The sequence below is a fragment of the Heterodontus francisci genome, chromosome 48 (genome assembly GCF_036365525.1).
Source record: "Heterodontus francisci isolate sHetFra1 chromosome 48, sHetFra1.hap1, whole genome shotgun sequence".
NCBI classification, from domain to species: Eukaryota; Metazoa; Chordata; class Chondrichthyes; order Heterodontiformes; family Heterodontidae; genus Heterodontus; species Heterodontus francisci.
Genome location: NC_090418.1, coordinates 15,754,693 through 15,781,301, shown reverse-complemented (window position 1 = coordinate 15,781,301; position 26,609 = coordinate 15,754,693). Strand labels below are relative to the sequence as shown.

At 43.5% G+C, this 26,609-nt stretch overlaps 1 protein-coding gene across 1 annotated transcript; it reads right to left on the bottom strand.

Moving 5' to 3' along the window:
* Positions 1-811: 811 nt before the first annotated feature.
* LOC137357487 (probable G-protein coupled receptor 139) lies at positions 812-5,010 on the bottom strand. Its single transcript, XM_068023835.1, has 2 exons — positions 4,914-5,010; positions 812-1,713 (listed from the first exon to the last, which is right to left on the bottom strand). The coding sequence occupies exons 1-2, from the start codon at positions 5,008-5,010 to the stop codon at positions 812-814; spliced, it is 999 nt and encodes a 332-aa protein (XP_067879936.1).
* Between the last annotated feature and the right edge of the window lie 21,599 nt (positions 5,011-26,609).

Below are 26,609 nucleotides of genomic sequence, written 5' to 3'. Positions count from 1 at the left end.
GGCCGGCACAGACACGATGGGCCGAAGGGCCTGTTCCTGTGCTGTATAACTCCATGACTCGATGAGGACCTTTCCCTTTTGATCTGACCCAGACTTCTATATGTCCTCCTGCAATTTGTAGAATGGAACAGCAAGTTAACACTGGGCAAAGCATCTTTCAGCTCATTACTCAATCGGCTTTATTCAATAACAGGTAAACGATATAGAACACTGAGTATGATGCAATATGTTCGGTGTAATCATTTAAACATTGCTTGGAAACTATAACGCATATTTCGATGAACACTCGGAGGCGGTGTGTGGGGTAGACAGCTAGGGGTGCTGGTAATTTAATGTCGAAATATTGATCCTTTACTCTCTGGCGGTGCAGAGATCAACATCCTTCCCAGTCCCCTTTCTTTCCTGCTGCCTTGACATTTTTCCTGATCCTGTCCTAACTTTTAAAACTGTCTTGTTTCATAAGAAAGCAAAGATCAAAGAAACTTGTCAACACTGAAATATTTAAACACCCAGCGACTCTCTTGGCGGTGTATTCGGGAAAAAAATTCCCACCAGGTTTTCAATCCCAAAATACCCCTGGAATGTGTGCGCAGATGCATCTGTGTGCACAGTGAACCACCCTCTGGTTGGAAACGCGTCTGTTGATAACGAATGCCTCGGGAAAATGTTCCAGAACTACGTCAAATTAATTTCAGATTTTAATAATTTGTGAAATATTTCAGAAAATGCGGAGAATTAAAGACACCCGGCAGTGAATTCTACAGAACACAACACAGGTATACGTAACAGTGTTAGAAAATGTGAGATCTGTTCATCGGATAAATTTGACTATCATAGCGAGAGGATATTTCACTCCATTCCACAACTCCTGCCTGAATTTACTTTGGGTCACTGCATAAATAAACGTGTTGGTGCAGCAACTCAAGAGTTGGAGCATGAAGCCTATTTCCGGTACAAATGTGGGCAGAGGAACAGTATATATGTACCACAAGTATTCTAACCGTTTTAAAATGGAACACACCATAAACACCACCCATAACAGGATGAAATTCGCCGATATAACGAACAGTAAAATCATGGATTTTCTTCGATTCGCTATCTCTGGGTCACTGGGACTCTCCCCACTGCTCCCACCCCGGAGTCGCCTGCGGGCTCTGTTAGCTACTATAATGTTTCTGACCGTCAGTGCATTGAATAGTAGAATCAAAATAAATGGGACAAAAGGTGTTAAAATGTAATGCATTAATTCAACGACAGCCCAGGCCAACGAACGAGATACAGCTAACGCCACGTAGCAAAACCAGGGATTGTTAGAAAGTGAATATTGACGTCTGTGCAGAAAATACCAGAAAATGTTCTTCAAACAGCTCAGCACAGTCACTGTTCCGAGAACCACAGCGGCCGTTTTCTCGGTACAATATTTAGTTTTCATCTTCTGACAACAAATGGCCACAAATCGATCAAAGGTGAAAGTGACGGTGAACCAGACAGAACAGTCTGTGGCAGCGTAAAGCAGGACTGCGTGGATATTACAAACTCTCACATAAATAAGAAAAGTACATTCATTCCGATAAGCAATCGGAATCTGCCTTAGGATCAGATCGAGGATAATGACCAACAGGTCTGCTGCTGCCATAGCAACCAGATAGCGAGTGAGACATTTGGAGAGACCGCACTTTCTTCGAGACAGGATCACAATGGTCACCATGTTAACTGTAAGCAAGGAGAGAAAAGAGAACTATTCACCAAACACCGCAATAAGGGAAGATGTTATTAACGTGTTTCGCACTAAACTGAAATGAGTCAAGAAATCTGCAGCTTGCCTTTGCATCCAGTGTTGGAATGAAATGACGTCACCTGTGACAAAATGTCCTGAAAATAAGTTTTGTAATTCGAGAAAACGGTAATGAATTAGCAATCAAGTGACACAACGGGATCAAATGAAACATGTTTAAATAGCAGAATGTGTTTTTAGATTAATTTCATTCTTTAGTGAGATTTGCGCCTCGCTCCATGTGCAGCATTTATTGCCCATCCCTAATCGTCCCTGAGAAGGTGGTGGTGAGCTGCCTTCTTGAACCGCTGTGGTCCATCTGGTGTAGGTACACCTGCATTGGTGTCAGGGAGAGAATTCCGGGATTTTGATCCAGTGACAATAAAGGAATAGTGAAATATTTCCAAGTCAGAATGGTGTATGACTTGGAGGGGAACTTGCAGGTGGTGATGTTCCCATGCGTCTGCTGTCCCTGCCCTTCTAGGTGTTAGAGGACGCGGGTCTGGAAGGTGCTGTCACGGGAGATGTTGTGAATTGCTGCAGTGCATCTTGTAGATGGTACACATCACCACCACTGTGCGTCAGTTATGAGGGAGTGAAGATGGTGGATGGGGTGCTGATCAAGTGAGCTGCTTTGTCCTGGATGGTGTTGAGCTTCCTGAGTGCTGTTGGCGCACCAATCATCTAAGAAAACGGAGAGTATTCCATCACACTCCTGACTTGTACCTTGTAGATGGTGAACAAGCTTTGGAAAGGTAGGAAGTGGATTATTCGCTGCAGAATTCCTAGTCTCTGACCTGCTCTTGTAGCCACAGTATGAATGCAACTGCTGCAGTTCAGTTTCTGGTCAATGGTACCCGAAGGATGTTGACAGTTGGTGATTAGGCCTCGGTAGTGCTGTTGATTGTCAAAGGGGGATGGTTAGATTCTCTGTGATTGGAGATCGTTAATGCCTGGCACTTGTGTGGCACAAATATTACTTCCCACTTAATATCACGAGCCTAAATATTGTCCAGGTCTTGCTGCATATGGACAGGGAATTCTTCATTATCTGAGGAATAGTGGATTGTGCAGAACATTGCAGAATCATTCGTAAACATTCCCACTTCTGACCTTATGATGGAGGCAAGGTCATTGATGAAGCAGCTGAAGATGGTTGAGCCTAGTACACTACCCTGAGGAACTCCTTCAGTGATGTCCTGGAGCTGAGATGATTGACCTCAAGCAGCAACAACCACTTTCCTTTTTGCTAGGTATGACTCCAACCAGTGGAGAGTTTTCCTCTTGATGCCCATTGACTTCAGTTTAGCGAGGGCTCCTTGATGCAGCACTCACTCAAATGCTATCTTGGTGTGCAAGGCAATGTCTCTCTTCCCACCTCTTGAGTTCTGCTGTTTTGTCCACTTTTGAACAAGGTTGTAATGAGGTTAGGTGGCGATTGGCCCCGGTGGAATTCAAACACAGCATCGGTGAGCAGGTTATTGCTGTTTCCGTGAGGATTGAAAGCACTGTCGACGCCACCTTCCATCACTTTTCTCGTGATTGAGTGGAGACGGATGGGGTGGTAAGTTCCCGATCGGATTTGTCCTGATTTTTGTGGATAAGACATACCTGGGCACTTTTCCACATCGTTGGGTCGATGATAGTGTTATAGCTGTACTGGAACAGCTTGGCTAGGGACACAGCTTGCTCTGCAGTACAAGTCAAATATAAATACAAATAACAAAAAAAACACTGGAAATCGGAGCTACATTTAAATAGGAAGGCAGGAAGGGGAATAAACCATTCAGCCACTTGGACCATTTCCTTCAATCAATTCGATCCCGACTGATCTGTATCTGAATTCCATCTACATACTTTGGTTCCATAATAGCCTCGCCTATGGAAAACTTACCTGTCTCAGTTTTGAAACATTAGAATCACCTCGTCTCATTGGCTTTTGGGGGGTGGGATAAAGTTCCAGATTTTCACTACTATTACTGGGAAAAGAGTTGATTCTTACCATCATCGTTGAAAGGTCCACCTGTAACTTTGCTCAATAGTACTGGGTGGGGAGGTGATAAAAAAAACGCCAGGGAGCTAAGAGAACTGGACACTCTATAGTGCTCTCTGAATGGGATGGTGAGTTAACAGTACCCACTCTGCATACTCACACATTGACTGTGGTAAATTATTCAGGGCGGTTAGCATTTTTGCACAGAGGCACACATTAAAACTTCCCGTCCAAAGGCTGTCATGTGATTGTTCCACATTTTTGCTCCGGTTGCAAAATATTAAATATTGAATTCCTGTTTGTTTTGTTCATTTAACGTGATGCCCAGTCTGATGCTCAGTTCCTGTATCCCGATGGTAGATCAATGCCAAGTTACAGAAATGCCTCACTTCCTGGTAATTAGATTTTCAGAGTCACATGTACATTAATCATTCGTAATTTAAAAAAAACAACAATTAAATGAGATGAATAATAATAAACAGTAACTCAAACTTAAAATTCTAAGAAAAATCTCCCAAGACAGCGAAACAAACGACGGGGAGGAATTGATAGAATGCGAGATATCGGAAGCATCATTGCTCTTGTCATTAATCTGTTAGCACTGATTTAGTCAACGAAATAATGAACTGAAAGCAGCTGAATTTGAAATATGGTGAAGTATTAGAGCATTTTTCTCATCTAACACTTGGTCTCAGAATTTTCAGATAAATGTACACTTTTAGTTCGGTCAATGAGCCAGTAATATGGCTTCCATAGTCTGAAGGAACACTGGGATATTGATATTATCTGAAATGGATCGAATAATGGCCATTAAATTGATATTAGTGAATGAGAGTTCATAGCTATGGAACACAGGTTACCACCAAAGATAGAAAGAACAATATAAAGAGAGAAAGACAGAAGGAAAAGAAGAAAGACATACACAAGAAGGAAGGAAAGAGGAACTCTCAGCTTTAGATACTAATCACAAATTCCATATATCGAGAAGCACTTCACAGCCATTGAAGTGTCTTTCACATGTATTCACTGCCCTAATTCTGAAGTGGTGTAATAGAGAGAAAGTAACACAATAAAGATCTGGATGCGTGGACTAAGATATACTCTTAAATATCATTTACTGAATTACCAGTCCCAGTTATAACATACCCGGCACACCAATCCCAGCCAAGATGGGGTAGTAAATCCTTTCTATATCATAAAGCGCCCAAAGAATCTTGAGCTTTATCAGAAAAGGAAGAGACATTATTTTCCCTTTCGGTAAGAGTCGATGATTCGATGTTTGTTGTTGGTGCTGAAAGAAATTCTCCGATTGACACATTGAGAGGATCTCCATTCTTTATAGGATAAAAAAGCTAATTGGGTCAGAAAAGTGGGTCCCATGCTGCCTGTGCTTATTTATAGACACTGAACAAACAGGTGAAGTCAACAGCTTCCACTCCAAGATTTTTGACAGTAACAGCGAAATTTCCAATTAGAAACTTCCCCAAAGACTAGGTTAATGCTGCACCCTCTTAGACTCATATGAGTCCCGCAATCCTAAGAAGAATTTCCACAAATGTCGTTTCTTACTAAAACTATAAAATACACTGGGTTAGCCCAGTATCATCAAACAGAAGATTGAACAAATTTGCTTCCATTAGAGAGGAACAATAAATAAAAAAACTCAAACAAGAAGCTAAACAAAAGAAAGTTAAGATCTTAAACACAAGCGTAATTTTCAGCTTCCATCAGACACTCCGTGCCTTCAAGGAGTGTCTGATGGAAACTGACACCGAAGTTTCAGTGTCTTCACTGAAGCATCTATTCCAGTTGCTGATACCAGTCGGAATATGTCTGTTATACAGAAAGGAATCACTGTTGTAATGTGGGCAATATAGCAACAATCGCCAGTCACAATTAAACGCAGAGTCCTGGACATTATCGAGAAGTGATTTTTCCACAATTTAAAATAAAAGGTTAATTTCTCCGCACAATGAAAAAGAAGACAGATTTGAAACCATCAGATCAAGCGTTTGTGCGTCATTATCGCATCACTAAATTTCAGGGCTTTATCACTGTTGGACGGTGATTCTCTCACCAAGGGAGCCTACCGTTTAGTGAATTCCTAACTGGTGATAGTGTCTAGTTACAGATTCTGGATCCTATCATTCTCTCCGTCTTCTCACGGATTGTGCCGTGTTTTACCTGCTTATTATCTTAAACGAGCAGCGCTAGTCTACTCCAATCCTTTAGTGCATTTGTGAACTTTGACTGTAGTGAATCACCACTTTATGCAAGGTATATTTGGCCCAATTTGCTCCCTTCCATGAGAAGGGCTAAACAAGTCCTGGTCGAGTACAAGTCAGTTAAGTATGCCTTCATGTTATGCTCCTCTTGCTCAATGTGGGAGCTCAGGGACACGGCTGATGTCCCTGACTCCTTCACGTGCAGGAAGTGTGTCCAGCTGCAGCTCTTGTTAAACCACATGACGGCTCTGGAGCTGCGGGTGGACTCACTTTGGAGCATCCACGATGCTGAGGAGGTCGTGGATAGCACGTTTAGCAAATTGGTCACACCGCAGATTGGGATTGCTGAGGGAGAAAGGGAATGGGTGACCAAAAGGCAGAGAAAGAGCAGGAAGGCAGCGCAGGTGTCCCCTGTGGTCATCTCCCTCCACAACAGGTATACTGTTTTGGATACTGATGCTCACCAGGGGAAGGCAGCAGTAGCCAGGTTCATGGCACCGTGGCTGGCTCTGCTGTTCGGAAGGGCGGGAAAAAGAGTGGAAGGGCTATAGTCATAGTGGATTCAATTGTAAGGGGAGTAGATATGTGGTTCTGTGGTCGAAAACGAGACTTCCGGGTGGTATGTTGCCTCCCAGGTGCACGGGTCAGGGATGTCTCAGATCGACTGCAGAACATTCTGAAGGGGGAGGGTGAACAGCCAGTTGTCGTTGTGCACATAGGCACCAATGATATAGGTAAAAAACGGGATGAGGTCCTACAAGCAGAATTTAGGGAGTTAGGAGCCAAGTTAAAAAGTAGGACCTCAGAGGTAGTAGTCTCAGGATTGCTACCAGTGCCACTTGATAGTCAGAGTACAAATGAAAGAATAGTCAGGATGAATGCGTGGCTTGAGAGATGGTGCAGGAGGGAGGGGTTCAGATTTTTGGGACATTGGGGCCGGTTCTGGGGGAGGTGGGACGATTACAAATTGGACGGTGTACACCTGGGCCGGACTGGAACCGATGTCCTTGGGGGTGCTTTTGCTAACGCTGTTGGGGAGGGTTTAAACTAATGTGGCAGGGGGATGGGAACCAAATGAGGAGGTCAGTGGACAGTAAGGAGGTAGTAACTAAAGCCTGTAAGGATCTAGATAATGAAGTCAGCGTGACTAAGGGAAAGAGTAGGCAGGGAGCAGATGATGAACGCAAAGGGACTGGTGGTCTGAGGTGCATTTGTTTTAATGCAAGAAGTGTAGTAGGTAAGGCAGATGAACTTAGGGCTTGGATTAGTACCTGGGAGTATGATGTTATTTCTATTACTGAGACTTGGTTGAGGGAAGGGCATGATTGGCAACTAAATATCCCAGGATATCGATGCTTCAGGCGGGATAGAGAGGGAGGTAAAAGGGGTGGAGGAGTTGCATTATTGCTCAAAGAGGATGTCACAGCTGTGCTGAAGGAGGGCACTATGGAGGACTCGAGCTGTGAGGCAATATGGGCAGAACTCAGAAATAGGAAGGGTGCGGTAACAATGTTGGGGCTGTCCTACAGACCTCGCAACAGCGAGCGTGAGATAGAGGTACAAATATGTAAACAGATTATGGAAAGATGTAGGAGCAACAGGGTGGTAGTGATAGGAGATTTTAATTTTCCCAACATTGACTGGGATTCACTTAGTGTTAGAGGTCGAGATGGAGCAGAATTTGTAAGGAGCATCCAGGAGGGTTTTCTAGAGCAGTATGTAAATAGTCCAACTGGGGAAGGGGCCATACTGGACCTGGTGTTGGGGAATGAGCCCGGCCAGGTGGTTGAGGTTTCAGTAGGGGACTACTTTGGGAATAGTGATCACAATTCCGTAAGTTTTAGAATACTCATGGACAAAGACGAGAGTGGTCCTAAAGGAAGAGTGCTAAATTGGGGGAAGGTCAACTATACCAAAATTCGGCAGGAGCTGGGGAATGTAGATTGGGAGCAGCTGTTTGAAGGTAAATCCACATTTGATATGTGGGAGGCTTTTAAAGAGAGGTTGATTAGCGTGCAGGAGAGACATGTTCCTGTGAAAATGAGGGATAGAAATGGCAAGATTAGGGAACCATGAATGACAGGTGAAATTTCGAGACTAGCTAAGAGGAAAAAGGAAGCATACATAAGGTCGAGGCGGCTGAAGAAAGTCGAAGCTTTGAAAGAATATCGGGAATGTAGGACCAATCTGAAACGAGGAATTAAGAGGGCTTAAAGGGGTCATGAAATATCTTTAGCAAACAAGGTGAAGGAAAATCCAAAAGCCTTTTATTCATATATAAGGAGCAAGAGGGTAACTAGAGAAAGGATTAGCCCACTCAAGGACAAAGGAGGAAAGTTATGCGTGGAGTCAGAGAAAATGGATGAGATTCTAAACGAGTACTTTGCATCGGTATTCACCGAGGAGAGGAACATGACGGATGTTGAGGTTAGGGACAGATGTTTGATTACTCCAGGTCAAGTCAGCATAAGGAGGGAGGAAGTGTTGGGTATTCTAAAAGGCATTAAGGTGGACAAGTCCCCAGGTCCGGATAGGATCTATCCCAGGTTACTGAGGGAAGTGAGAGAGGAAATAGCTGGGGCCTTAACAGTTAACTTTGCAGCATCCTTAAACACAGGTGAGGTTCCGGAGGACTGGAGAATTGCTAATGTTGTCCCCTGGTTTAAGAAGGGTAGCAGGGATAATCCAGGTAATTATCGACCAGTGAGCCTGACCTCAGTGGTAGGGAAGTTTCTGGAGAAGATATTGAGGGTTATGATCTATTCCCATTTTGAAGAAAATGGGCTTATCAGTGATAGGCAACATGGTTTTGTGCAGGGAAGGTCATGTCTTACCAACTTAATAGAATTCTTTGAAGAAGTGACAAAGTCGATTGATGAGGGAAGGGCTGTAGATGTCATATACATGGACTTCAGTAAGGCGTTTGATAAGGTTCCCCATGGTAGGTTGATGGAGAAAGTGAAGTCGCATGAAGTCCAGGGTGTACTAGCTAGATGGATAAAGAACTGGCGGGGCAACAGGAGACAGAGAGTAGCAGTGGAAGGGAGTTTCTCAAAATGGAGACGTGTGACCAGTGGTGTTCCACAGGGATCCGTGCTGGGACCACTGTTGTTTGTGATATACATAAATGATTTGGAGGAAAGTATAGGTGCTCTGATTAGCAAGTTTGCACACGACACTAAGATTGGTGGAGTAGCAGATAGTGAAGGGGACTGTCAGAGAATACAGCAGAATATAGATAGATTGGAGAGTTGGGCAGATAAATGGCAGATGGAGTTCAATCAGGGCAAATGCGAGGTGATGCATTTTGGAAGATCCAATTCAAGAGTGAATTATACAATAAATGGAAAAGTCCTGGGGACGATTGATGTCCAGAGAGATTTGGGTGTTCAGGTCCATTGTTCCCTGAAGGTGGCAACGCAGGTCAATAGAGTGGTCAAGAAGGCATACGGCATGCTTTCCTTCATCGGACGGGGTATTGAGTACAAGAGTTGGCAGGTCATGTTACAGTTGTATAAGACTTTGGTTCGGCCACATTTGGAATACTGCGTGCAGTTCTCGTCGCCACATTACCAAAAGGATGTAGATGCTTTGGAGAGGGTGCAGAAGAGGTTCACCAGGATGTTGCCTGGTATGGAGGGCGCTAGCTATGAAGAGAGGTTGAGTAGATTAGGATTATTTTCATGAGAAAGACGGAGGGTGAGGAGGGACCTGATTGAGGTGTACAAAATCATGAGAGGTATAGACAGGTTGGATAGCAAGATGCTTTTTCCCAGAGTGGGGGATTCAATTACTAGGGGTCACGAGTTCAAAGTAAGAGGGGAAAAGGTTAGGGGGGATATGCGTGGAAAGTTCTTTACACAGAGGGTGGTGGGTGCCTGGAACGCATTGGCACCGGAGGTGGTAGACGCGGGCACGATAGCGTCTTTTAAGATGTATCTAGACAGATACATGAATGGGCAGGAAGCAAAGAGATACAGACCCTTAGAAAATAGGTGACAGGTTTAGAAAGATGATCTGGAATGGCGCAGGCTTGGAGGGCCGAAGGGCCTGTTCCTGTGCTGTAATTTTCTTTGTTCTTTGTTCTTTGTTCAATATTCTGAACAGCAGTAATTCGCCTATTTACTTTAACCTTCGTTCATCTCAGGATGTCGATTCGATGGGACTGAGACGCCTTGCCGTGTTTCTATTAGACGACCAATCAAATTTCTTAGTCGAACCCATTGCCCTAATTTCGAGTGACAAGACAAGAATTAGTAATACTCACCACCTAATCAATTAGTTTCTGCCTTTTGATGCCAATCTACGATTTTCTTTGTTATTTGGAGGATACGCCAAATACATATTGCCCCTTCTGCTCAGGTCCATGACCTGTCCTGGGCCCCCTTTCCTGAAATATGTCTGCTCCTGTCACCTTTGTTCTTACCACCTCCGTCCAGCTGCACGTTTTCTGATGAGCACTCGGAGTGTGAAATCCAACTAACCAAGTTCAAAACTCGGTGAAGTCTGTTTTATGTAAACCTTATATTACCTTTGTAAATGGAAATATTTCTAAAGTGAAGGCGCAGATCGATTCTAAACTATTACATTCAATAATTTTCCATCTAACGGAGCTACTACTGCAATCCATGTTGCTGGGGCTCTTATCTGCTTGTACAATGACAGAGTTTTACTCTGGGCTGAAATCATAATTCTTGTTCTCCCAGTTTCTGGAAAATTTGGGACAAAATTTGGAAGCTAATCGATACGGCTGTGCAGTTTACTGCCCCAATCAACGAGGATTGAGCTCATCGTTTCGAGGTCAAATTCTAAGCTCAGCCTATTCCAAATCAGCAACTTACTCTTGTCCAATGATTTTTTAAATTCGTTCATAGGATGTGTGCGTCGCAGGCCAGGACAGCATTTATTGCCCATCCCCAATTGCCCTTAAGAAAGTGGTGGTGAGCTGCTTTCTTGGACCACTGCAGTCAATGAGGTGTAGGTCCAACCACAGTGCTGTTGGGAAGAGAGTTACAGGAATTTGACACAGCGACAGTGAAGAAATGGCAATATCGTTCCAAGTCAGGATGGTGTGTGGTTTGGAGGGGACTTGCAGGTGGTGGCGTTCTGCTGCTGCCTTTGTCCTTCTTGCTGGTAGATGTCGTAGGTTTGGATCGTGCTGTCTAAGGAGCCTTGGTGCGTGGCTGCAGTTGCAGCTTGTAGATGGTACACACTGCTGCCACTGTACGTCGGTGGTGGAGGGAGTGAATGTTTGTGGATGAGGTGCCAACTACGCAGGTTGCTGTGTCCTGGATGGTGTCGAGCTTCTTGAGTGTTGTTGGAGCTACACCCATCCAGGCAAGTGGAGAGTATTCCATCACACTCTTGACTTGTGCCTTGTAGATGGTGGACAGGCTTTGGGGAGTCAGGAGATGAGCTACTCACCGCAGGATTCCTAGCCTCTGACCTGCTCTTGTAGCCACGGTATTAATATGGCTACTCCGGTTCAGTTTTTGGTCGATGGTAACCCCCAGAATGCTGATAGCGGGGGATTCAGCGATGGTAATGCCATTGAATGTCAAGAGGAGATAGTTAGATTCTCTCTTGTTTGAGATATTCATTGCTTGGCACTTGTGTGGCATGAAGGTTACTTACCACTTATCAGCCCAAGCCTGGATATGGTCCAGGTCTTGTTGCATTTCTACACAGACTGCTTCAGTATCTGAGGAGTCACAACTGGCACCGAACATTGTTCACTGATGATTGCACATCAAGGAACTCTTACAGTGATGTCCTGGAGCTGAGATGATTGACCTCCAACAACTATAACCACAACCCCGGACATGCTGCTTTCACCTCCTTCCCTAAATCCACAAACAGGACTGTCCCAGCAGGCCCATTGTCTCAGCTTGTTCATGACCCACTGAACTGATTTCTTCCTATCTTGACTCTATCTTTTCTCCCCTGGTCCAGTCTCTTGCCACCTACAACTGTGATTGTTCTGATGCCCATTATGTCATTTTGACTATTTCCAATTTCCTGGCCCTAACCACCTCCTCTTCTCTCTAAACCTCCGTCCCCCACTAGGATGGTTTGAGGGCTCCCCACTTCTTCCTTGAACAGAGGCCCAACCAGTCCCCATACACCACCACCCTCCACTGCCTGGCTGAGCTTGTTCTCACATTGAACAACTTCTCCTTCAACTCCACTCTCTTAGCCAGTGAAAGGGAGAGAGAGAGAGAGAGAGAGAGAAATAGAAAGAATGACTGAAACAGAGTGCGACAGGGAAAGGGGTGGATACAGAGGTCAGAAATGGAGAGAAAGGAAGTGAGAAACAAAGCAAGAGGGGCAAAGATTCAGAGAGATATAGTAATACAGAGAGAGAAAGAAATGGTGGCAGTGAGTGAGTGATCAAGAGAAAGAGACAGAAGGCTCTTCTGACAGTATGTAGTTGACTGACTGTTCTCTATAAATGCCCCATGATTCTGGATGTTGCTTTTGCTCCCGAGCGTGGTTCAACCCCAGTTTAAGAGGTGATGCCTTCTGCGCCCCTTTTCTGCGGCAGTGATTGTATTGTCGGCAGTCAGACAAAGACAGGATGCAAAGTGAATAAAGAAAGCTAAAGTCAAACTGGTAATTTAATTAAAGAAAAACACCAAAAATGCTGGATATCTTAAATAAAAAGATAAGATCATGGAAAACTGCCAGCTGAATGGGACAGCATCATATAAACATAGAAACATAGAAAATAGGAAAAGGAGTAGGCCATTCGAGCCTGCTCCACCATTCATTATGATCGTGGCTGATCATCCAACTCAGTAACCCTTTCCCACCCCGGACCCCTTGATCCCTTTAGACCAAGATCTATATTTAACTCCTCTTGAAAACATTCAATGTTTTGACTTCAACTGCTTTCTATGTTAGCGAATTCCACAGGTTCATCACTCTCTGGGTGAAGAAATGTTTCCTCATCTCAGTCCTGAAAGGTTTATCCCGTATCCTTACAGTATGAACCCTGGTTCTGGACTCCCCCACCATCGGGAACATCCTTCCTGCATCTACCCTGTCAAGTCCTGTTAGAATTTTATAGGTTTCTATGAGATCCCCCCTCACTCTTCTGAACTCCAGCCAATATAATCCTAACCGACTCAATCTCTCCTCATACACCAGGCCTGCCATCCCAGGAATCAATCCGGTAAACCTTTGCTGCACTCCCTCTATAGCAAGAACATCCTTCCTCAGATAAGGAGACCAAAACTGCACACAATATTCCAGGTGTGGCCTCACCAAGGCCCTGTATAATTGCAGCAAGACATCCCTGCTTGTGTACTCGAATCCTCTCGCGATGAAGGCCAACATACCATTTGCCTATTTTACCGCCTGTTGCACCTGCATGCTTACCTTCAGCGACTGGTGTATGACAACACTCAGGTCTCACTGCATATACCCCTCTCTCAATTTATAGCCGTTCAGATAATAAGCTGCCTTCCTGTTTTTGATACCAAAATGGATAACCTCACATTTATCCACATTATACTGCATCTGCCATGCATTTGCCCACTCACTCAACTTGTCCAAATCACCCTGAAGCCTCTGTGCATCCTCCTCACACCTCACCTTCCCACCCAATTTTGTGTCATCTGCAAATTTGGAGATATTACATTTAGTTCCCTCGTCTAAATCATTAATATATATTGTGAATAGCTGGGGTTCTAGCACCAATCCCTGTGGTACCCCACTAGTCACTGCCTGCCATTCAGAAAAAGACCTATTTATCACTACTCTTTGTTTCCTGTTCGCCAACCAGTTTTCTATTCTTCACAATACACTACCCCCAATCCCATTCACTTTAATTTTACTCGCTAATCTCTTCTGTGGGACTTCATCGAAAGCCTTCTGAAAGTCCAAATAAACCACATCCGCTGACTCCCCTCATCAACTCTACTGGTTACATCATCGAAGAATTCCAGTAGATTCGTCAAGCATGATTTCTCTTTCATAGTAGCATGCTGACTCTGCCCGATTCTACCACTGTTCTCTAAGTGTTCTGCTATAAAATCTTTGATAATGGACTCTCGAATTTTCCCCACTACCGATGTCAGACTGACTGGTCTATAATTCCCTGCTTTCTATCTACCTCCTTTTTTAAATAGTGGGGTTACATTAGCTACCCTCCAATCTGTAGGAACTGTTCCAGAGTCTATAGAATCTTGGAAGATGACCACCAATGCATCCACTATTTCTAGGGTCACTTCCTTAATAACTCTGGGATGTATACCATCAGGCCCTGGGGATTTATCGGCCTTCAATCCCATCAATTTCCCCAACATCATTTCTCTACTAATACTGATTTCCTTCAGTTCCTCTCTCTCACTAAGCTCTCTGTTCCCCAGCATTTCTGGTATGATATTTGTGTCCTCCTTTGTGAAGACAGAACCAAAGTATGCATTTAGTTGGTCAGCCATTTCTTTATTCCCCATAATAAATTCCCCTGTTTCTGACTGTAAGCGAACTACATTTGTCTAAACTAATCTTTTTCTCTTCACATATCTATAAAAACTTTTACAGTCAGTTTTTATGTTTCCCACAAGTTTACTCTCGTACTCTATTTTCCCCTTCTGAATCAATCCCTTGGTCCTCCTTTGCTGAATTCTCAACTGCTTCCAATCCTCAGGTCTGTTGGTTTTCCTGGCAAAGTGATATGCCTCTTCCTTGGATGTAACGCTAACTGTAATTTCCCTTGTAAGCCATGGTTTGGCTTCCTTTCCCGTTTTACTTTTACGCCAGACAGGGATAAACAATTGTTGCAGTTCATCCATGTGCTCTTTGAATGTTTGCCATTGCCTATCCACCATCATCCCTTTATGTAACGTTCCCCAATCCATCGTGGCCAAGTCGTGCCTCATACCTTTGTAGTTTCCTTTACTAAGATTCAGGACCCTTTTCTCAGAATCAATTACGTCACTCTCCGTCTTGATGAAGAATTCTATTATATTATGGTTGCGCATCCCCAAGAGATCTCACACCACTAGATTGTCAATTATTCCTCTCTCATTACTCAATACCCAGTCTAGAATGGCCTGTCCTCTAGTTGGTTCCTCAACGTATTGGTCCAGAAAACCATCCCGTATACACACCAAGAATTCCTCCTCTATGGTATTGTGACTAATTTGATTTGCCCAATCTATATGCAGATTAAACTGATCCATAATTACAGATGTTCCTTTATCGCATGTGTCTCTAATTTCCTGTTTAGTGCCATTCCCAACATCACCACTACAGTTTGGGGGTCTATATACAACCCACACTAATGTTTTTTGCCCCTTAGTGTTTCTCAGCTCTACCCATACAGATTCCACATCATCAGAGCTAATATCTTTCCTCACTATTGCACTAATTTCCTCTTTAACCAGTAGTGCAACTCCACTGCCTTTTACTTTTTGTCTGTCCTTCCTAAATACTGAATATCCCTGGATGTTCATTTCCCATCCCTGGTCACCTTGCAGCCAAGTCTCCGTAATCCCGACCACATCATACCCATTTACATCTATTTGCGCGATTAATTCATCCACTTTATTGCGAATGCTCTGTGCATTAAGGTACAAAGCCTTAACGCTTGTCTTTTTAACATTACTTGGCCCCTTCCCACTATTTTTCACTGTGGCCCTGTTTGATTCTGACCCTTTATTTCTCTGCCTATCACTTTTCTTATTCCCTTTACTGCCTTTTGTCCTTGTCTTTGATCCCCCCTCCTCTGACTCCCTGCAAAGGTTCCCATCCCCCTGCCATTTTAGTTTAAACCCTCCCCAACCACTCTCATAAATACTCACCCTCGGACATCAATACCAGTCCTGCCCAGGTGTAACCCATCCAGTTTTTACTGGTCCCACCTGCCCCAGAACCGGTCCCAATGTCCCTGGAATCTAAAACTCTCCCCCTCATACCATCTCTTCAGCCATGTATTCATCCGATATATCCTGCTATTTGTACTCTGACTGGCATGTGGCACTGGTAGTAATCCTGAGATCATTACCTTTGAGGTCCTCCTTTTCAACTTGCTTCCTAACTCCCTATATTCTGCTTTTAGGACCTCATCCTTTTTTTTTACCTATGTCATTTGTACCAATATGTACCACGACCACTGGCTGTTCACCCTCCCCCTTCAGAATGTCCTGTAATCGCTCTGAGACATCCTTGACCCTAGCACCAGGGAGGCAACATACCACCATGGAGTCTCTTTTGTGGCCACAGAAACGCCTATCTATTCCTCTTACAATTGAATCACCGATAACTATTGCAATCCCACACTTTTTACTCCTCCCCTGTGCAGCAGAGCCAACCGTGGTGCAACGAATTGGGCTGTTGCTGCTTTCCCCGAGAGGCCATTGCCCCCAACAGTATCCAAAGCAGTATACCTGTTTTGCAGGGGAATAGCCACAGGAGATTCCTGAACTGTCTGCCTAGTCCTCTTGTTCTGCCTAGTGGTCACCCATTACCCTCCTGCCTGTGGGGTCTGAGCCTGCGGTGTGACCACCTCTCTAGACGTGCTATGCATGATATTATCCACCTCATAGGCGCTCAACAGTGTCCCCAGCTGCTGCTCCAGCTCGGAAACATGGGCTTCCAGGAGCTGCAGCTGGATACATTTCCTGCACACATATTGGTCCCGGGCACTGGAAATGTTCCTGGCTTCCAACATGAAGCACAAGGAGCACACCACGGCTTTGAGCTCTTCTGCCTTGACTTAACACTTTAAATTAAATTAAACGTTCTGGGAGATCTTGATATCCAATAATATCAGTTACTCTAGGGCCCTTCTTCCGTGGTCCTCGTTACTGTAGTGCTCCCTGAATAAAAACTATTTCCTATATTTGAAATAAACTTTAAAATGTTTCTACCTAAGATACTTACCCAGCTATTTAGAGCTATTCCCATCAGCAGTGATTCACCAACCAATCACCTTGCAGCTCTCCAGTGACATCACTGTTTTTTCCAAAACTCTGGCATGCTGCCGCTGCACATTTAAACTGTGCCGGTCTCACTCAGTCTCGCTCCTTCCCGCTGCTCTTTTAAACTCTGCCAGTCTCACTCAGTCTCGCTCCTTCCTGCTGCTGCTGCACTTTTAAACTGTGCCAGTCTCACTCAGTCTCGCTCCTTCCCGCTGCCGCTGCACTTTTAAACTCTGCCGGTCTCACTCAGTCTCAGCAGTGGAGAAGGAAACAACGTTTCCGTTTCAAGACAAGACCTGACAGCAGCACCAGATTAAGTTCGAGATTTAACGGTGCATAAGCAAGTACAGAGCCAAGGATAAGAGGGCAGGTGAGATGAAATAATAAGAATCTGATCCCTTCACGAATTTAATTTCCTGCTGCTTTTGCCGACATAAGAAAGTTGAGAGCACATGACTGAGAGGGACATGATTGGCTGTGAATCGGATAGATCCTTCCTGCCAATTGGAAGAGGATCTTGTATTTTCCTGGAACCGATGGGCCTCAATGGCAATTGTAGGTTGTGGCTATTCCGGCCTATTTGAGAATGAGGGAGGCGGGGTGTGCTAATGAGCCACATAAATAAAATTATTGAAGCAAAAAGTACAATAACCATAGACCGTTCTAACTGCCCTCAACAACCACGCCTTAAAATTGTGCCATTCCTTTTTCTCTTGTCTCTCCACAAATTGTCTGTAACTTCAAACCAGCTGTAGAATAAAAACTAGCATTAGATGCATCTCGGTGAGGTCCATCTCTGTCGACCTCATCACGTAACTTGATCGCTTCACCTATTGTTTTTGGAGCAGCTGACAATGACAGAAGTTTGCCCATATCTTGTGAATCTGCTGACTTGAGTGTGCGAATATCCATTGGATGTTTCCCGATACTTTGATTTCCCATTTCTGTGGTAAATTTTTTCTTTGGAATTCATCTGCTGAGTTGGTTGGTTGGTAGCCTTCCATCTATGAAAGATAATGGACAGGCAGCAAGCAATCCATTTAGGTGGTGTGTCTTCTCTTGGTGCACCTTTGCTGATGGCTGTGAAGGCAAATCCTTGAGAGGCAGGTTCTGAAACAAGTGCCACATGTGAAGCTGCCAAGTGGCGCTGTGAGTCCTTGACTTGACGTTGGCTCCTGCTGCCAAGCTGCTGTAGCAACTGGTTATCGTGGTAGTACACACCCAGTCCACAGGATGTGTCACCATTTCTCTCTTTTGCCAGCTCATGATTCCCAGGTGTGATAGTCAACCTTCATGTCATGCTTGCAAGCATCCTTGAAGTGGGGCTTTGGGCAATCCACTGGTCTTCTGGGTATGGCTACCTCACCGTACAGAATGTCTTTGGGTATGTGACCTTCTTTCATCCTTGCAAATCCAACGATGCCACCTCTGTCTGATTAGTGCCAACACACTTGGCAGCTCTGCCTTTGAGAGAATGGTCACATTTGTGTTCTTGTCCTGCCAGGATGTACCCATAATGCCTTGCAGACAGCACTGGTGGAAATTATTGAGCTTCTTTTCATAGTATCTGTAGGTCGCCCATGTTTCACAGCCATACAGCAAGGTGTTGAGAACACAGGCCTTATAAACCATCAGCTTGGTCCTAAGTCAGCTTGATGTTAGCCCATGTGCATTTGCAAGTCATTGAAAGGTGGTAGCTGCTTTCCCTATGCATGTATCAGACTCTGCATCAAGGGCCAGATGGTCTGTCACCGTGGACCCACAGTAACAGACATTGCTAACCATTTCCAGTGGGGTGGTATTTAGTGTGATCTGGGGTGCAGATGCAAAACCCTCTCCCATGACAATGGTTTTCTTGACGCTTATAATCAAGGAGAGCAAGTTAGAGGCACTGGAAAGACAGCGCATGAGTCTCTGTAGCTACATTTCCAAGCGAGCAATGCACAGCATCATCAGCGTGGATGAGTTCTCTGATTAGAACATACTGTGTTCTCCTCGCTTTGAACCTTGCCATCTGACCTACTGTGCAAGCAGACACCTTAAATATCTGCAGGGAATGGGAAGGTCAGGAGCATGGAGAAGATGTTTTAACAGATTGGAGTCCAGAACACAAAGCTATTTCACTCCATTATTCACTATGAAACTGTCGGAAATGGAGCCATCAAACCATACAGTACAGTGCATATTGTACTGGTGGATGTTACTTTCTATTAGTTTTAGTGAAACCTTTAAGACCCACCCCTTCTCGTTCGGCGCCATCCCAGGGGGAAGGGCAATCTCACAGAAACTTTCAAGATTGTACAATTTTTCTGGAACAATTTTCCAAGGAGTAGTGATTCCTTCCTTATATGGTTTTGACACATGACCGAGGCACACATCTGTTTCCTTTGGCTGTGTGATCACAAATATATATGTGTTGGAGACAGAGACAGGAAGGGAGAAGGTCAACATGGTTTGTGAAAGGGAATTTTTTGAAGGATGCAACTAGTAGGGTAAATAAAGAGGAACAACTAAATGCAGCATACTTGAATTTCCAAGAGGCATTCGATAAGGTGGTACACACATGTTAATAGGCAAGATGAGTGCTCATGACATTGGTGTCCTATGTTATAATGGATGGAGGATTGGTTAACAGGCAGGAAACAGGTCGTAGAGTTAAATGGGTATTTCCAAATTGGCAGGCTCTAACAAGTGCTTGCTACAAGGATCAGTGCTGTGGCCCAAGCTATTTGCATTAGATATCAATAGCTTAGATGAAGAAACCGACAGTAATGCATTCAGGTTTGCTGACGCTAACAAGCTAAGCTGTGCACAGGATACAAAAAGGTTGCAAACAGATATAGACAGGTTAAGCAAGAGGGAACAAGGTGACAGATGGAGTATAATGTGGGCAAGTGTGAAGTTATTCACTTTTGTACTTAAAATGAAAAGGCAAAATAATTTTCAAAAGACGTGACATTTTTACATTTTTTCCCGAGAGTTTTGGGTGTACTTGTACAAGAGCACAAAAAGTTAGAATGCAGGTAATGTAGGCAATTAGGAAGAAAAATGGCAGGTTGGCCTTTATTGCAAGGGAAGTGGAGCACAAGAAAAAGGAAATCTTGCGAAATGTGAAAAGGGTTTTGGTGAGACCACACCTGGAAGACTGTGCGTAGATCTAAGGAAGGATATAATTGCCTTGGAGCTGGTACAGCGAAGGTTCACTGGATTGGTTCCTGGGATGAAAGAATTGTCCTATGATCGGAGGCTGAGTAAATTGGGCCTATAATCTCTGGAGTTTTGAAGAATGAGAGGTGTTCTTATTGAAACATATAAGATTTTGAAGAGGCTTGATGGTTGTTACATACGGAATTGAGAGAGAATTGAAACCTGAGTTCTTGTGCCCTTTGCTGTCCGTAAACAGTGTGCTTTGAAAAGGAAAATCTGTGTGTTTCTTAGCCCTGAATGCATGGCCAACTTGAATAATAAGTAGCATGCTTTTGGTAAATAAAGAGGATTATTTTTATGCACATATACTCCGCGAAAATCTAATGCTACGTCACTCACTCACACACACACACTTGAAAAACGAAAGCCGTTAAAGAGGATGGTGCACTTTCGCAAATTACAAGCAAAGGAATTATTCATAAGTCATGGAATTTGGCTCATTTTGAGGGAAAAGCATGCATTGCGGGCCAGGGGAAGAAGGTGTTTTCATTCCTGAAGTGTAGTTAGGTGAATTCGACAGCAGGAGTTGTAAATCAAAGTTGTTGCAGGATTCTCTGGAAAAGGTGGATTTTCAGCAGGTCATAAAGTTATTTCACTCGGGAGGTTGGTTTTCTTTACTGATTGACTTGAAAAGGAACAGGTTCGGAGACTTGAAGATGTTACAGTCCCCAGTTCATTTAAGGCACGATGGTACTGCCTTGTCTGCCTTCTGCTTTCTCTGCAGTCTGTAGTTGAAAGATTTTTCAAAGGAGACCAACATGGTTGCCCCACCATGTGACTTCTTACAGTTCCTTTTCCAAATATAGTGAGAAGGATTGTACAGAGTTGACTGGGCCAATGGTGGCTTCATCATGGCCTTATTCTATGTCTACATTACAGCTGGGCGGTCTGCCCAGGTTTATTCAAATTATTCTATTACATACTTGCTCGTGGCTTGTTAAGAAACGTCAGAGGGTAGTTAAGAATTGGCAATACATTTAGCTTTGACAATGTTTCCCTTATGTCAGAGATAAATGTAGATATATAGCTGATGTGCTGGTTTGAATTGAATTAAAAGGTGAATGGAATATTGGACTTTATCTTCTTGGGGTTGGTATAGAAAGGGGTGGGAGTTATATAAAGCTCTGCTTACGTCTCATAGGTCCCTTATTTTATGGATCTCTTAGGTCTCGGGACAAAAACAATGGTAGTTAGAAGGAATACATTAGAAAGAAAAAAACTAGAATGAAGATTGAAGTGGATGGGATCACGCTGGAACAAGTAGATAAGTTTATCTATTTAGGAAAAATGATAATAGAAGATGTTTGAGGCGATGCTAATGTCAGAAGAAAGACAGTGTTAGCCAAAAGTAATTTTGTGACGATGAGGGTGTTTTACCAACAACTAGGCTCAAACTTTTAACAGGGAAAAAAAACTCATAAGATGCTTCATTCTATTCACTTTCCTGTATGCTTTAGAAACCTGGGTAAGAAGTAAATATCTCTGGAAGAAAATAGAAGCCTTTGAAACATGAAAACTAAGACGTACGCATAAAATTCCTTATACAGACTATGAGACAAATGAAGAGGTATTTGAAATTGCAAAAGCAAAAAGAACTGTAAAAAGTAACATCCAGAAAAGAAAATGTCAGTATTTCAACCATTTGAACAGAGGGCAAAGTGGAGGACAGCTGAAAGAGGAATCGACCGAGGCACAGTTGGTTGGTGGACATCACAGAGCAGCTGCAGAGAGCTACAGTGGATGTATGAAAAGCAAGACCAACACCACAAAGTCGCACAGTGCTGCAGTGGTTAGTACCCCACCATTACAACTCCAGCAACTGAGGTTCGCTTACTGCCTGTGCGGAATTTGCAAGTTCTCCCTGTGACTGTGTGGGTTTATAGGTAGGTGGTAGGCAAATTGAGGGAAGGTAGGGAATATGGGGTTAATGTCGGATTAGTACAAATGGGTGGTTGATGGTCAGCACAGACTCGGTGGGCCAAAGGGCCTGTTTCCGTGCTGTATCACTCCATGACTACGACATACCATAACAACAGATATCCTGGGAGGAGTAGCTACAAGCAGCAGTGTCAGGAGGTCTCATTTACAGTACTGAGTTCAGTTATGGCTATTGGACCTCAGAAGAAATGATATATTGGCCTTGAAGAGGATACAACATAAAATCACCAGAAAGGTGCCAGGGCTAATAGGACTAAAATATGACAACTCGGTTTGTACAATAGAGAAAGTTTAGGGGCAATTTAATTCAGGTTTCTAAAATGAAAAAGAAAAAACATTCGATAGATTTGCCAAGTTGACACAAAGGTTAAATTATGATCTAATACAGGTGGGAAGGATACAGTAAATGGCAGAACCCTTAGGAGTATTGACAGGCAGAGAGATCTGGGCGTACTTGTCCACAGGTCACTGAAAGTGGCAATGCAGGTGGATAAGGTAGTCAAGAAGGCATACGGCATGCTTGCCTTCATCGGGGCATAGAGCATAAAAATTGGCAAGTCGTGCTGCAGCTGTACAGAAATTTCGTGCGACCACACTTAGAATATTGCGTGCAATTCTGGTCGCCACACTACCAGAAGGACGTGGAAGCTTTGGAGAGGGTACAGAAGAGGTTTACCAGGATGTTGCCTGGTCTGGAGGGCATTAACTATGAGGAGAGGTTGGATAAACACGGATTGTTTTCACTGGAACGACGGAGGTGGAGGGGCGACATGGTAGAGGTTTACAAAGTTTTGAGTGGCATGGACAGAGTGGATAGTCAGAAGCTTTTTCCCAGGGTGGATGAGTCAGTTACTAGGGGACATAGGTTTAAGGTGTGAGGGGCAAAGTTTAGAGGGGATGTGCGAGGAAAGTTCTTTACACAGAGGGTGGTGAGCGCCTTGAACTTGCTGCCGGGGGAGGTGGTGGAAGCAGCTACCATAGCAACGTTTAAGAGGCATCTTGACAAATACATGAATAGGATGGGAATAGAGGGATACGGTCCCCGGAAGTACAGAAAGTTTTAGTTTAGACAGGCATCAAGATCGGCGCAGGCTTGGAGGGCCGAATGGCCTGTTCCTGTGCTGTACTGTTCTTTGTTCTTTGTTTGTTCTTTGTATAACAGGATGCATGAATCTGTCTTGTATTCTCGACTTTCGAATACTCAAATGTGATCGAATGGAGGTTTATCAGATGCGGAAAATTTTCAGTCGAGTAAATACAGTGAAATTAATTCTTCTGGTGTTGGGATCAAGAACCTATTTCCTTTGGCGAGAGTTCCAGAACAGCTAGATTATAACTTGAAAATTATAGCTTGAGCATTCAGGAATGGCATTAGCAAGCACTTCTCCAGAATGAGAGCAATGTAAATCAGTAACGCTCTACCCACATTTCTTGTTTGGTGTGGACGGCAACAGATATGGAACAAATGGAGCTGTGGTAAAGCTCGCCAATGATGGAGTTGAATAGTGGTTGGATATGTTCGAAAAGGAAAGGCCAACTGTGGGGGACTCACTGAGCATCTTCTCCATAAACTAAGATGCCATGAATTTCCCAAAGATAACTTTCACGAGATTTGGATCAGTTTGCCAGTGCATTGGAACATTAAGAACAAAAGTATCCCATTCAGCCCTTCGAGCATGTTCCACCAGTTCATTCGATCCTGGCTACTCTGAACCTCCACTCCATTTATCTGACTTTTCGCATCACCATTACATTAGAAAAACCTCAGTCAACTTCAGACCTGAAAGCTCCTTTGGGGGAAGAGTGCTCCCGATGGCAGGCAGTGAACAGTGCTGTGCCACAAGGATCAGAGCAGTGGTCTCAGCTATTTACACTCTATATTAATTATTTGGATGAAGAGACATAGAGTAATGTATCTAGGTTTGCTGATGATACTCAGTGGTAAGGTAAGTTGTAGGGAGGATGTAGAGAGGCTGCAAGGAGATACAGACAGGTTAAGTGACTGGACAACAGATGGCAAATGGAGTGTAATGTGGGGAAGTGTGAAGTCGTTCACTTTGGTCGTAAAAATAGAAAAGCAGAATATTTTTTAAAAAGGTGTGAAACTGGTAAGTGTTGATGTTCAGAGAGACTTGGGGAGTACTCGTACAAGAATCACGCAAAGTTACCATACAGGTGCAGCAGGCTATTAGGAAGGTAAATGGTATGTTGGCCTTTATTGCAAGGGGATTGGAGTACAGGAATAAATAAGTTTTACTAATATTTTGTTCGACCGCACCTGGAATAGTGTGTGCAGTTTTAGTCTCCACATTTAAGAAAGGATATACTTGCACTGGAGGCAGTGCAGTGAAGATTTACTAAACTGGTCCTTGGGATGAGACCGTTGTCCCATGATGAGAGGCTGAGTAAATTAGCCCTATATTCGAGTTTAGAAGAATGAGAGGCGATCTAGTTGAGACATGCAAGATTCTGAAAGGGCTTGATAGGGTAGAAGCTGAGAGATTGTTCCCACTGGTCGGGGAATCTAGAACACGGGGGCACAGTCTCAGGATAAGGGGTCAATCATTCAGGACTGAGATGAGGAGAAATTACTTCACTCAAAGGGTTGTGAATCTTTGGAATTCTCTACCCCAGAGAGTTGTGCTTGCTCCATCAATGAATATATTTAAGGCTGGGATAGATAGATTTCCGGTCTCACAGGAAATCAAGGGATATGGGGAGCGGGCAGGAAAGTGGAATTAAAGCCCAGGATCAGCCATGATCATATTGAATGGTGAAGCAGGCTCAATGGGCCATGTGGTCTACCCCTGCTCCTATTTCTTGTGTTATTGTAATTTCTATTACCCTTTGAGTGAAAACATGTGGTTTCTCTTCCCCTCCTTAATGGAATAGCTCTAATCTTAAAAAAAGTGACCTCCTTCCACTTGATCCCAATGTCAGAGGAATTAGTTTCACTGCATTTACTTATCAAATATTTTATAAACTTCCAACAGACTACATCTCAGTATTCTATAGTCGAGAATACAACGCAGGTTTATGTATTGTCTTCATAATTTAACATTTTTAATTTAGTCGTAGTATCATTTTGTTAAATCTGTTCTGTATCCCCTCCGAAATCAATATATCCTTTCTGAGGTGCATTGTCCAAAACTGAGTGCAGTACCTCAGATGGGGTCTGATCAAGTCTCTGTGCAACTGTATATTTTTCCATCCTATTGTATTCAGCCCCGTTGAGATAATTTCTAACATCACATTACCATGTTGATTGCTTTTGTGTTTGTCTACTACTTCTTAATGTATGTAAACAGACTGTTAAAATAGCTTAGCCGCGTGACAGATCCCATTTTATCATGGTTTAGGAAATATTCTAATTTATCATTCTTGGACAAAAAATGGATGGCCACCCACACGTCCAAATTGAGCTGTATTCATTTCAACTGTATTAGGTTTCTTTGAAACTTTCTGCTTCCATCTGCATTACTTGCTGCCCCTCCTAACTTATTTCCATCTGCAAACTTGACTGGTAGACAATAGAACAGAAAAAAAGTACAGACATGATTGAGTTCTAATGTTGAGTTAATTTCATTTATTTAAAATTACTTTTCAACTATAACGAAGGGATATTTTAACAGATACTTGAACTCCTCTCTGAATTTACGCTGTGTCACAGCATAAATACAACTGTTTGTGCAGCAGCCCATGAGTTGAAGCATGAACCCCAACTCCCGAATGAACAGAGGTATATACACAGTCTCATAGCCCAGGTAACCCATTCGCCAATAAATACAATATGTCATATATACTGCCCATAACAGTATGAAATTTCCAGATATAGCATACAGTACAACCATGGATTTCCTACGGTTCTCCATCTCTCTATCACCAGGACATTCTCCACTGACTCCGGAGTCTGCTGCGGATTCTGTTTGTCACTAAAATGTACCTGACGGTTAAGGCATTGAACAGCAAGACCAAAATAAATGGAATACATGGCGTTAAAATATAATGAAAGAATTCAACTGCACCCCACACTTTTGACTGTGCAACACTTTGTGTTACAATACAAAACCAGGATTGACTGGCGAACCAGCATCTACTCGTGTACATAAAGTACCAGAAAATATTTTTTAAAGAGAAAAGCACGGTAGTTGTTGTTATAACCACAATCGCCGTTTTCTCCACACAGTATTTAGTTTTCAGCTTCTGGCAACAAATAGCTATGTATCGGTCAAAGGTGAAACTGACCGTGAACCAGACAGAACAGTCTGTGACTGTGTAAAGCACAAATGCGTGGATATTACACAGTGGGATGTGCCTCATGAAAGTGAACTCTAAATAATAAACAACAGGGATGTGCCTCAATATTAGATCGACGATAATGACCAGTAGATCCGCCACTGCCATAGCCATCAGGTAGCGAATGACACATTTGGAGAGGCCACAATTCCCCCGAGACAAGATCGCAATTGTCACCATGTTAACTGTAAGGAATTAAAAGAGCAAGGATCAGAATATGAGTTTAATGGAGTTATTTGTTTCAAAAA

Excerpts from the sequence above, each read along its gene's own strand:
- LOC137357487 (XM_068023835.1), bottom strand. The coding sequence starts at position 5,010 with ATGTCTCTTCCTTTTCTGATAAAGCTCAAGATTCTTTGGGCGCTTTAT. Across the intron at positions 1,714-4,913 it reads GGCTGGGATTGGTGTGCCGG|TTAACATGGTGACCATTGTG; the intron begins GTATGTTATAAC and ends CCTTGCTTACAG.